Source organism: Brachionichthys hirsutus, unplaced genomic scaffold, assembly GCF_040956055.1.
Source record: "Brachionichthys hirsutus isolate HB-005 unplaced genomic scaffold, CSIRO-AGI_Bhir_v1 contig_299, whole genome shotgun sequence".
NCBI lineage: Eukaryota > Metazoa > Chordata > Actinopteri > Lophiiformes > Brachionichthyidae > Brachionichthys > Brachionichthys hirsutus.
In genome coordinates, this window is record NW_027180562.1 from 58,602 (window position 1) to 71,387 (window position 12,786).

The 12,786-nt window shown below is 49.2% G+C and overlaps 1 protein-coding gene across 2 annotated transcripts; it reads right to left on the reverse strand.

The window, feature by feature from the left end:
• Positions 1-312: 312 nt before the first annotated feature.
• Positions 313-11,554, reverse strand: LOC137915966 (DENN domain-containing protein 2C-like). Of its 2 annotated transcripts, XR_011106451.1 has the most exons (19): positions 10,632-11,554; positions 9,844-9,968; positions 9,037-9,119; positions 8,760-8,918; positions 7,890-7,968; positions 7,714-7,758; positions 6,795-6,979; positions 6,400-6,509; positions 5,696-5,765; positions 5,126-5,203; positions 4,452-4,592; positions 4,057-4,205; positions 3,425-3,602; positions 3,054-3,095; positions 2,473-2,581; positions 2,147-2,389; positions 1,297-1,383; positions 1,116-1,222; positions 313-986 (listed from the first exon to the last, which is right to left on the reverse strand). XR_011106451.1 is itself a non-coding variant. In XM_068759088.1 (18 exons), exons 1-18 carry the CDS (start codon positions 11,474-11,476, stop codon positions 1,191-1,193), a joined length of 2,760 nt encoding a protein of 919 aa, XP_068615189.1. In that variant the 5' UTR covers positions 11,477-11,554; the 3' UTR covers positions 313-1,190. The 2 variants fall into 2 exon arrangements, 1 of the variants encoding a protein (XP_068615189.1); XM_068759088.1 differs by having other exon boundaries at positions 313-1,222.
• Between the last annotated feature and the right edge of the window lie 1,232 nt (positions 11,555-12,786).

Below are 12,786 nucleotides of genomic sequence, written 5' to 3' on the forward strand. Positions count from 1 at the left end.
AACTGATCTTGGAAAATGTCAATCTTTATTTTACCCGAGGTCAAACAGCAGCTGTACCTTCTACAACCTAGTAATATTTCTATAACTGTACATTGAGGTAGTGAGATTTACTTCAGTGCGTCTGACATGGAAGCGCGTGGAGACAGCGCCCCCATGTGGTGGTGACATGCTTGTCAATCGATCTTTCGCGGTGCATCGATCAGCTCTTTGAGCATTTTTTTTTCTAAAGTATTGTGTTTTGTTCAATCAGAGAGTAAAAAGCATAATAATTGTTTTGTAGAAAAATAGACTTTAAAATGTGAACCTGCCCTTTAATACAATAAAAAAAAAATACAACAGGTCCAAGCAAAGGGTCACTAACCACACCCTCAAGCTTGTTCGGTATAAAATAGAGTAATATATCTGGTCTCAAATGCAAATCAATACAAATGATTAGACAGCTACATAACAAATAGCCTAATGGCAATAATTACTGTCCTTGGGAGCCCATTTATTGAACACATCGCGTATGCTTTAATACAAAAATATCACAAATACTGTACATGGGTCTCTGAACATGTACAAAATGAGAATATTTACAGCTCCAGCTGAGAACAGAGAAAATAAGAGACTGAATTTCCTCACAATGGAAATAGTTTTGATGAGGTTTAATGAGCCCAAACACATTTTGAAATGTTAAAGTTTAAACTTAACGCTCGTCTATTTAACAGTAAACAAAATGTTTGTCCAGTTTATGGAAAATCCAACATGTAAAACGTTCAAACGTTATTTTTTTTAACATCAGCTTTAATTCGTGTCGGAACCGTTCAGATTACTGTCAATGGTAAATGTTTGAAATCGAGCTTCTTAGTTTACCATCATCGCCAAGCTGAATCTAAACCTGAACTAAAAAGTCAACATTCAGATCCAACCAGAACATGGATACGACACGCCTCCGGGTCAATGACTGACGGTCCATCGCTGGAGTCGGGGTTTTGTTTTCCGGCCTCATAAAACACAAAGACAATGACTATAAGCTGCTTCCAGTTTCTGTCCGTTGAGTAGAGCGGTGCTCTCAGACAAGCATCCATGGAAATCCTGGTCCTCGCATCAACACTCTCACCTCCATTCATTACCTCAGACGATCCAGCAGCAGCGGGCGTTTCAATAGCAAAGTCTTTCGCTTAAAGAGGCGAGGGTGTTGGTCTCTCTCACTTCATTTGCAGGAGCTTCATCTTGCTTCCTAAAGGAGAAACCCCATTAGCTGCTGCAAAGCAACCTTTGAAACCGAGCTTCTGTTGATGGAGGAACGCTCACCCAGTCCTTTAAAAAACCTGTTCACGCCGCTCTGCTCAGGCTCGGGGTTTGAATCCAAGTATGCGGCCACGCGGACCTCGAACAGACCTGGGAAGAAGAGGAGCCGCAGAAATGCCGCGTTGCTTTAGAGTTTAGATGAACTGAGTTTGCGTTCTCCTCACATGCAGCGAATCATGTCCTTTTTAACGTGCGTTACGTGTTTATGCTGCAGCATCTTTGACTACGATTCCACAGCAGCGTGTGGACAAAGGTTTTTCAGACCTTAATCTGCAGGCTGCAAATCAAAATGGACAAAATTCTTTTTTATTTTGTAGATTTAGGATTTATTTTATTTATTGACGATGCTACTACTACTGTACTTTCGGCTTGTCCCACCAGGGGTCGCCACAGCAAATCAACTTTCTCTTCCTCACCCTGTCCTTTGCATCATCCTCCCCAACACCAGCCACTCTCATGTCCTCCCTCACTACGTCCATGTCTCTTCTCCTGGGTCGACCTCTAGTCCTGTTCACTGGCAGCTCCATCCTCAGCATCCTTCTACCGATATAGTCCCTGTCTCTCCTCTGGACATGTCCAAACCATCAAAGTCTGGTCTCTCTGACCTTTTCTCCAAAACCTCTAACCTTCACTGTCCCTCTTATTGTCTCATTTCTAATCCTGTCCAACCTGGTCACTCCCAAGGAGAACCTCAGCATCTTCATCTCCGCCCCTTCTAGCTCCGCCTCCTGTCTTTTCCTCAGATGACTTATCGATGTATTAATTCTGTTATGATAGTACATTTCCTTTTTTTAAGGAACTGTATCATAAAGTCCCTCTGTGACTGATGCCGCTGCTACATGAAGGCCGTCACCTTTTCCTGCCCCCTTGCGCAGCTCTCTGTCCTGGATGAAGCCGGCAAACATCTGCGTGTCCATGAAGAGCTGCAGGAACTGGCGGACGCCGCGTGACGAGTGGCATTTGCGGAAGCTGTCTCGCTGCAGCTCCTTGCCACCGCTGGGCGACTCCACCATGTGGAGAGGATAGTGGCCAACCAGCTCCACGAAGAACCGCACGAAGCCCTCCGACAGCAGGGAGCTGAGGTCAGCCTGCTGACCTGTACGGGTCACGCACACACGGAGGCTGTGAGACTTTAAACCGCCTGGCTGACGCGCATCCTGTGATATCCGTCACACCCACCGTCGTGTACGTTTCCGTTCTCCTGCCTCAGAATGTCTTCCCTTTCCGTCAGGACCTGCTGCAGCGCCGCCTGCAGCTTGCTGGGGAGGATGCAGTCCTCGTCGCCCATCTGCCAAAGAAAAGGTCAGCAGCAAGCGCGGCAGAGACAAGCATCCGAAGGGCCAGAAGCCTGGAGGTCGTCTGTGGCCGTTTGGGCGGGCCGGATTACAGCGCCAACGCAAGACAGAGTTGGGAATGATGAAGCTGAAGGTGAAGCTCTCTACAACAGACAGCTGAACCTGAAGCAGCCGAAATAGCTGCTGAGTAAATTAGCTTGTAGTAAGATTAAAGTCACTAAATGAAATATCAAATGTTCCAACGGGAAAGCCCGTTCCTAATGAGCAGCACCGGCGGCGAGACGCCAGCCTCTGAGTCCCGCCTCCTCGCCGTCTGTCTATTAGGTGTAGCCTAACATCCGTGTCTGCATTCCAACTAGAGACAAGTGCAGGCAAAGCCGTCCTTCCCACAGGAGCCCCGCCCGTCGTTCCCGCTACAGGCTTGCGTGTGTGTGTGTGTGTGTGTGTGTGTGTGTGTGTACACACCTGAACAACAAACTTGTCTGCGCACAGATCCACGATGAGCACCTGTGAAAACAGCAAGAAGGGACGACGGTTACTGACTGCCGGGTTTCGCAACACGCCCGGAGAGGCGGCGCGTCTCCGCGGGGCGTCTCCCGAGCAGGAGCCAATCAAGACAGCATCAACATCACAACATGTCAACAGTAAACACATGAACGGATGAAAACGTCAATGGCAATAAAACGCTAATCTTCCCATGTAAAATCCGGATTTATGCCGATGTCAGCAGAATGTTTTTTTTTAAACAGACCCCAGCGGTTCTCCAATCGACAGTCTCAGATCGTGCATTTTTAGCCCCTTCCAGCTTCGTGCCGGTGAACCCGACTGCGACCGACCTCCTCGATGGGCAGCTCCAGCAGCTGCGGCAGGCAGGGTGCGAGCAACCCAATGAGGAACGGGGTAGGGGAGCAGCTGATGTCCAGCATGCCGGCCGGCAGCACAGGGATGAAGGTGTGCTGCCAGGTGAAAGGGTAGAGCAGCGCCAGCACCGCGTGGCAGCATCGGGACAACACGCTGCAGGGGGGAGAGGACGGAGCAGAAATCAGTTCTCGCACGGATCGGAGGACGGACGTCTCAGACTCTCCCCGGACGCCCCGATCTGTGCGACAACTCAGCGTTAACGTTTCTGCTGAGGCTCCTCCCTTCATGGTCAGTTGCCTACACGCTGTTCAGACCTCCACTTCCTCATGTTCGGGCAATTTCCCAAACTACATTTGAGGAGTTTAACTTCATTTCCATTTTTAAAAACAGGTTCTGGTGGTTGTGTCCAGGAGCCGGCGTTGTTCCTGTGGCCTCGGAGACTCCACTGAGACGTCACACACGACATTAGCCTGAACAAATAAACCTGCTTAGCTTAGCGCTGAGGCTAAGACACACACACAGAAACATGATACAGGGTTTAAAACATTCTACTGTAAATCGTTAGTATAAATCTCGGTGGCCAGGTTTCGCGCGCTTGCAGCAGTACCTGAGCTTGTCGGCGATGAGGATGACCCGCCTCTCCAGCAGGATGGAGGCAAACACCTGCAGCAGCTTCTCGACACTGAGACACTGCAACAGACTGTCGAAGTCCACGTGCTCCAGTCTGGAGTCCACGGGCCGACACAAGGTCAGTACCTGGCAGGACGGCAGGAGCACACCGAGTCAGGTGGCGTGAAACACAGCGATGAGGCCACACCTGCAGCCTGGGCGCTCTGGGGCAGCACGCGGGCTACATATTCCGCAGCCGCCCACTTTGAGTCTGTGAACAGCTGTGACTGAATTATTGGTAGAACCAACCCACCCATCCTTGGTCTGCAGAGAGGAGTGGTTAGCGGCAGCAAAGCTACTAATTAGCATTTCCTCTTTTGGTTTCAGGGTTACCTCATTCCCGGAGCCAGGGAGGAAGCTCTTGACTGTGACGGTGCGCCCTGGAGCTGGGAACGGGGCCTCCATCACGCTACGCATAAAAGGGTAAACCAGGGCTGGGGAGACCTCCCGGCGGCGCTCGATCTCCTCCAAGATCTGCACAGACACACAAATAAAGCACTCTGGGTCACAGCCGCACCGAGAGGACGGGCGGGACCTATACACACTATTTAACTCATTGAGTGCCAGCCATATTCAGCTCAGCTATATGCCGAGTGCCTCAGTTTTCATGCATTTTTCCCGATATTCCAAGCCCCACAGAATATTATTTACTATGAATATGCACACACGGAACCTGCCAAAATTAAATTATCTTCTTTCATCAGGAAAAACAAAGTGTCTTACTATCATTTTTCGTTCCGGGGTTATTGGCCGTTGAAGAGAGGCAGATTTATTTGCCAGGGTTGGCAGTGAAAAAAACGTCTTTAGACGTGAATGGAACTCAAAGAGTTAATTTTTTTGCAACGCAAAGCAAACCAAGGGACTGCTTGCCTCGTTCCGCACTGGTGACAGGAACAGGAACAACTGTGACAAACTCCAAGAGGATTACCAATTAACCTGCATGAACCCCCCCCAAAGGCTTCCATCGGCACACACAAGGAAGCCGATGGGTTGTTCGGTAGCCTTACCTTTGTGAACAGGTTGAAACAGCCCAGCTTACTGACTATACAGTGCACCTCCGGAAGCCGCTTCCCTTTCCCCCCGGGCTTAAAAGACACACATAGTTTCACAGGTCATCCAGCAGGTAAAGCCTCTGTGAAGCACATCAAACGTGCGTCTTCCACTAAATAACACAGGAAGGTAAGATCAAAGGTCTGCTCCCCTCTGAACGGCTTTAAGGGCGTCATCAGGGGCAACTTCGTCGGCGAGTCGACTGAGTGAAAAGTGTAGTCAGGCTCGGGATGAAGAGCTTCACCGGAAAGCTGCAGGCGCTTGACAGTTATAAACGGAACAGGTTTGGGTCTTAAAGGGACCAAATGCAGCTTCGCTTTGTGAGGCAAGAAGAGGGGAAGTTAATTCAATAACTTCCCTCTCGCTCTCTGTCAATGCTTCAGAAGCGGCTTACGGCGTACGACAGAGCGTTGTGAGCGCGCGTAAGGCCGGCTTCCATCTCATAACTCACAAAACACACACACACACACACACATACACACATACGTATGCGCTCGAGCAAATGATTCACACAAGCGCACTCTCACCAAGATCTTCCGGCAGTAACCGAACCAGCGGCTGCCGTCTTCTCCGGTCAGGACGAAGGAGAACGTCTCGCTGCAAGCACAAACAACATCAACACGGAGATCATGCAACTGAAAGACCTCCGGCATGAGAACGGAAAGAAAGCAAGTTAGTCCAGGAAACAACAAACACGTATATAAAAGGAGATTAGCGGTCGGACTATTTAGCCTGTAAATTAAAGCAGAGCAGAGAGAAATCAGATCCGGACAGACGTGTCTTCTGTTTAACTGCAGATGTTTGAAAGGCAGAGGGTTTCACAAATGAACAAAATGTGCTCCGCTAACGATTAAAAGACCCCTCCCCCCCCCCCCCCCCCCATGCCCCAAAAGCATCACAGATTTAATTAGACCAGCTGAAACTTTAATTAATCCGAAGGGGGAAAGTTTTAATTGTTGCTTTTGAAATTTATGGGTTTTGTCTGATATAAATGAAAACACGGGAGCGGCGGTGTTAAAGCCAACGTTACACAGAACTTCGCTGATAGCACTCAGCTAAATGCTGAAAAAAGGGAATCATTGGACGATTATGAACAGAGAAAGGTGTAAAAAGCAGAAAGACAACAAAAATACACGAAAACGAAGAGGACAGCGTACCCCAGCCTCAGATATATACTGCTGTATATATCTGACATACTACTGAAAGATATTGCAGTACTGCATGCACTGACTTTGGTGTGTATCCAGACGGTTTCCAGTCCTCTGAATCGGGGAAGCAAAACTTTGGAATGACTTTCAGCTGATCCTCCGCCTCTCTGGAGAGCCGGGACGACAGATCAAACTGAAAGAGAAGAAGTTCTGGACTTGCATGAACTGTTCCCAAAAAAAGAACCCATCACGTCACCTTAAACTCGGATTCGAGCACAGTTCGTTATCCAGGGTTAACTTGTCTATTCTTCCGGCACTTTTGAAGGATTCCGATAAGAATCCTCAACCTTTAATTTTGCCGAACGCGACGTTAAGTTTGGACGATAAACCGTCCCAGCGGCAGCGTGATCAAGCTACAGTTCTGTCCCCAGTGAAGGTAAAGGAGGACACTTCCACAGTGCGAAAGGCTCCTTCCTACCATCTTAGGAAACTGCTGTGTGATTTCAGGGCAGTAGGATTTTCCATGCGACTCTTTTCTCAATGACACCACCACAAAGATCTGGAACAGCTGCTGCTGCTGCAGCTGGATCAGGTCTCTCTCCAGGGTGCGGTAGGTCGGGCGACGCTTCAGCGTAGACTGCTTGTAAACCGGCCTCCTGGAGCCTGCAGGAAACCACAGCACGATCAATACACGCCGTGGATTTCCTGGGATGCAAGCCACCCAAGCGCGCTGGAGCGATTTCTTTAAATATCCACACACAGTGTAAACATTAACTTGGGTCCACCCAAAACGGCAGTCTGTGTCTCACAGCACGAGTCACTGAACTCCAAAACAAGTCCAACAACATTTTCCACAAGTCCGTAAAGGCTTTTGATTTGATTTTGACATTTCTGAGGCTCAGCAGGAATGTTAGCGTTTGATAAGGCAATGAAATATATAACTAAATAAATATATATCATAAAGTATTATTAAATTCTTATCATTATAAATGTGTATTTTCAATTCGAGCGTCTGCATTTACTTCTGAGCACCACAGTCGAGCGTAGCAGCGTGTTTCTACCGGCCTTTCAATTACAAGCAGGGAAAAGGCAACTTGTAGGATTTATTTGTTTTGTCCAAACAAAAGCATCAAATCTGACTTTATAATACTGTAAAAGGAAAAATCCAAAAGCAGCATTTTTAACAAGTGAATGAAGCAAATACTTCTATTTTGAGTAACTGATCTTAACGTGTCACATGACAGACGCAACAGAAGAAAGATCATTTATTTAAAGCTACGGTCAAAAGGTCAATATGAAACATTTGAGTTTTTTTTTTTTCTTTATCCAGTTCTATTTCATTTTCACACTCCGGATACCGATTCCGATTCCCAACCGACACCCTGCTGTCATCACACCTTTGCTGCTGTCTTCAGGGTCGCTCTCGGTCCCGCTGGTCTCCTCTGTAGGAGAGAAAGGAGACATCAGGGAGACGCAGCGGAACAGAAAAGACGTGAGGAGGTATAATCAAATGCAGACTTCGCTTCGGCGTCTCGCGTGTCCCGTCAGCGGCCGGGTGGCGTTTGGGTCTTACCTCGCACCAAGACTCCCTGGTTCTTCACCCTCTTCCTCCCCCGCTTGTCGTCGAAGATGGTCTCAATCTTGTTGACGTACTGTGCGGGGACAACAGATTTCCGGGACTGAATATTTTTTTTAATAAGTATCACGTTGTAGATTTCCTGCCTCTCTTTTGCCGTTTACACTCCAACAAAAAAGCAGAGTCGAATATCTGATGGTGGACGGAAGCAATACATTGAGACGCCAGCGCTCGGCTCGACGGAACAAACGCACGCAGGAAGCTGGCACTTATCTTGAGGAGGACAAACAACAAGGCACTTCCAAACAAGGAGACAAACTCGTACGACGACATTAAGGAGTGACAGCAAAAGACACCGAATAAACGGACAAGCGGAGGCATTGCAGGTACGTCTGTGTCACTTTCATTCTTCCTGTCAGAGATATAATCGACACTGGGATAACTAGCTCGCTGCACACGATCTCTATTACTAGTTAGCGTTTTACCTTTCAATAAGACCTCGTTAAAATGCCATCCCATAACAAGCCCGACTGCCGAGTCGTCACCAGACTGCCGGATCGACCTCGGCACTGCCGTTACCTTATTGCTAAAGTTACTCTCCGCTGTGCCGACGCCTTCCACCGCCATGAGTCCCAACAAAGGCTGTCGGACGTTCACAGCGCCTGCATGCTGCCCGGCCACTATCAGTGTCTTTCTCGGCGTCCTCTTCTTCCTGCTCAGCAAGTCCCCACCCACTCCTTTTCTTCCCGACATGAATCACGTGTCAGCTGAGTACATACTATGTTGTCGTACTACAAGTCCACAGAAAACCGAGCTCGGCATGAAACCCAGTGATGGGATTCATTTCTTTTTTCTTTTCTTTTTTACCTGGGGTTTCCTCTGTGCTTTTTTCGTGGCTGCGCGCCGGGGTGCCGGGAGTTTCGGAGCGTCGGCACAGTGCGAGGGTTTGGAGGCTGCTATCGTTTGGAGCTTCTTCCTCTCCACTCTGCCAGAGTTTCCTTGCGAGGTTTGGGGTTCACGAGGCACCTGGAAGTCAAGAACCACGGGTTTACTACCACACAGTCAGCCCTTCCCTTCTGAAGCTCAGGTTGAGCAAAGGATCGACTGGGGGGAAAAGGAGACACGAGTGGAATGGGGTCACGACCTTTTGGGTCTGAGACTTGAGGACAGGGAGGCACATGGGAGCCAGCTTGGCATCCTCGTAGGGGTCATCCCTGGTGACCTCACCTGGGGAAAGGGTGAAGCAAAAGAGAGCACCATAAATAAAGTGAGTAAAAAAAAAGAGACATTAACAAGGAAAACAAATCCTTTTCATGCGATTCCATTCTGAATTCATCTGTGCCAGTCCTGAAGAGAATAACTTCTGAACATACCAACACGAACTGATACAGATGTCTGCAGCTGTGCTTGCACTGAATCTGCGGCTCTGTTCATTGCTGCTATGTAACCCGTGTTAAACACCGTCTCGTTCTAAAATTACAATTACAAATAATTGGAATTTGCATTATACTTAAATAATGTCAATACATGTATCGGTGATTTTCTTGATAGAAAATACTCCTTTTGCACAGGTGAAGGTGTGAAAATAAGTTGCTAAGAGATGCCTGGAGATAAGTTCTCTTCTGCCCCACAAATAAATAAATACAATGCAAACACATTGATCAGTATTGATCCTTTATTTCTTTGGCAAGCCCAGACTAGCGGATGTTTGTCATAATATTCCAGAGCCTCTTACATCTGTTAAAACCGGGCCCCTTTGTAGGCCCATAAAAAGACCCCCCCCCCCCATTATTTCACTGATCGCTGCACAGCCTCACACTAAGACTGGTTCTCTCATAGCAGCATAATAAGTCCTACGTCGGCCTGTTGAATAGGAACCCAACAGCCTTAATGACTTCCTGTCTTTGTCTCCAGTTGGAAAACAAAACAAAAGCAAAAACTGTCCACTTACAGACAATGTCCTCATAAATATTGTCGTCAGAGTAGGCGTGGTAAAGGCCGGCGTTCCCGGCTCCGCCTTCCAGTGCGCCCTGCTCCGCCGTCAGACGTGCCGCATCCTCATACTCAAAGGACTTCCTGCGGCAGGGAGAGGAGGGAAGGCAAGGCGGTGAAGAGCGGCGTTCTGGCTGCCGCCACACTGCCGTTCGCGTACCATGTTCAACCGCCATTAAGTTGATATTAGACAACAGCAACACAGTGGCAGGACAGGAAATGACTGAGCGGTTGGCAACATGATGATATCAGCCGCCGTAGCGACATTTAGTTTCCTCATCGGGCCGCTTTGAAATGTAATGTTGATCCTATCCTGGGGACCGCGAGCAGGACTTGGTCTTCCTTTCATCACCTTCTCTCTCTCTCTCTCTCTCCTCCCTGCCGTCAGGCAGGCGTTAGCTACCGGGTCCTGAGCCGAATGTGCTTCTACACGCTCGACTAGCTTGGCATCATCAGGGAACGAAAACGCGTGGATGTGCGTGCCGACCGCCGCGTGGCTGCTGAGGAACTGGGTCACGTAATGAGCAAAGAGAACAAAGCAGTGTGATATCTTGTGACATCAAACCTCAAACCTGGACCCCGCCCAGCACTCAGACCCTCCCCAAAACTGGCCTAAAAAAATTTAAAAAAACAGTCTTGCACACATTGACGTGAATTTGTTTCGGTCCACAAAGAGCACTTTTGGAAAAAAATCCAAACCAAGCAATGCGCTGCGGCCCCGCCTGTTTAAGACTCATTTGTACTCACCTGTTTTTTTTGTGCCTGGAGAGCCCGTTAGTCTTTGCTACAGGACACGGGGGCAGGGGGAAGCTCGGCGGTTTGGCGACCCTCCTGTTCCTGCTGTTTATTTGAGGGGATCCATTGTCCCACTGAGCTCTGTCCACCAAATCGCTGTTGATGCTTCCCTGATACTGGAATGTTCTCAGCGGTTTGGGAGGAGCCTGGGCATCACCTGAAGACTCCTTTCCCCTCTGCCAGAGCAATCTGTCCCCCTCGAGCTTCCGCCAGAAGCCCCGGGAGGTGTAGAAGTTTCCGGCAGGCATGTTATCTTGGTCATCCATGAACAGAGGTAGAGGTTTGGAAGCTACTTCAGCAGCCACGATCGGATCCATTTGTCGGCCTCCATCGGCGTTGCAGATTTGTTCGCCTGTAGATTTAGCAGCGCTATCCCCCCCTGTAGGAGGAACAAATATGTGTTTTGCAAGTGGTTTGTTTCCTGTAGTCGAAATGTTCCGCAGAGGTTCGGACTTCCTTCCGGTCACGCCGTGTCCCGCTTGCGAAGGGCATTCCCTAAAGTCCAAGGTCTTTGATGCGTTTGAGAGGCTGACTTTTGTGTGAGTCCCGCCTCCTGAACATCCGTTGCCCGGGGAATCTGCACTTGGTGAACAAGTCGGAGGGTGAGCTTTCACACCGGCCTCCTGGCTGCTGCCCTGCTGACTGCGACCCTCCCACTGGGAGATCTTCTCCTTGATGTTAACATTCTGCTGGTGAGAAAGGGGCCTCCCCACCTGCCAAGCCACGCTAGACCTTTTCTGCGTGTGCTCGACCTCGTTGCCCCCTCGCCTGCCCCGCTCCATCCTCAGAGCCAGCATCCTGAGAGGGGGGGGGGGGGGGCAAGCGTCAGCTCACCTACAGTTCTCCATTTGTGCAAACGCAAAGATGGATAGGCAAAACCAGTCTGTCGCCAATTAGTCCAGAAGATAAAATGAATTATTCTATGGACTTTTGTGTCTTCCTGTCGTAGCAGAGCCTCGGTTAGCCGTCCCTCTTTTTTGTAAAAAGCCTACAGAAGACACAAAAATGAGCCATCAGTCACTGCAGGAAGTCCAGACAGCACAGCATGGGGTCAAAGGGGTCACATTTGGGATCAGTTGCCTTTTAGATCACTGGGAAGAATGCGCATTTCAAGGAGCTCACCTCACGCGCACAAATACGATTCGGGGAATCACGAGAAAACATTTTTGAACCACACCTACCGATGCAGTGGAACAAAAGCGCCCGACACAGACGCGACGAACGCATCTGTAGACTCGAATTAACCCACGACGTGTTTGGAACGAAGCTACAATCTGTTACTTGTCCTTCTAAGCAAACGCTATCTAATACTTGATGCCTCCGCCTCGACTCCTGTTCCCCGTCCCGTCATCAATGGTGTGTCTGTGCAGCGGCTCCGGGCCGTTTGGACACGTTGCACATTAGGACAGCGGCCGAGGGGACGTGGTGAAAGGGGAGACGTGGTAAAATTCCACCGCACAGCCCCACGATCATCGCACGTCTACGCGATGCATTCCTGCAGAGATGTGGGGGGGGGGGGGGGGGGGGATAAATTATAAAGTGAACAAGAGACAGTCAGTCAGTCGTGCGACGCGATGTCTTTGTTTTGGTTTGACCCAAATCAAATGTGTTCTGGAATGCAGCTCAATCACTGCCAGACCACGCAGTGACAATGCGGCTCGTAAACGGAGCCGCATGCATCATTTGTGCGTGCGCGGCGCGTTACAAAGGAAGGAGTTGTGTTTCCTGAGCCGCAGGAAGGAGGATCAGCCAGACTGAGTACAAATATCTGCACCTCGCTGCAATGGCGGACTTTAACTGGGGATCATATTTAAGCCGCGACTCGACCCAAACTCTGTCTTTGAAACTCAACACAGCTACGAACTGGTCCCAGTAACATTTGCCCACAGGACTGTACGACGTTCCCGTCCCCACGACACACGACTGCGAGGTGCTGCACCATCAAGAGACAAAGTCGCAGCGTGAGCCGGGATGAGCCGATGTCAGGCACGCTCACCTCTGAGTTTGAGTTTATCTAAAACAGGGACAATACATATTGATGAACGTTTCACACGTAAACGTGTAAGATTATAGCCGATGGCTAATTTCCATCCAGTCCCTTTGACAT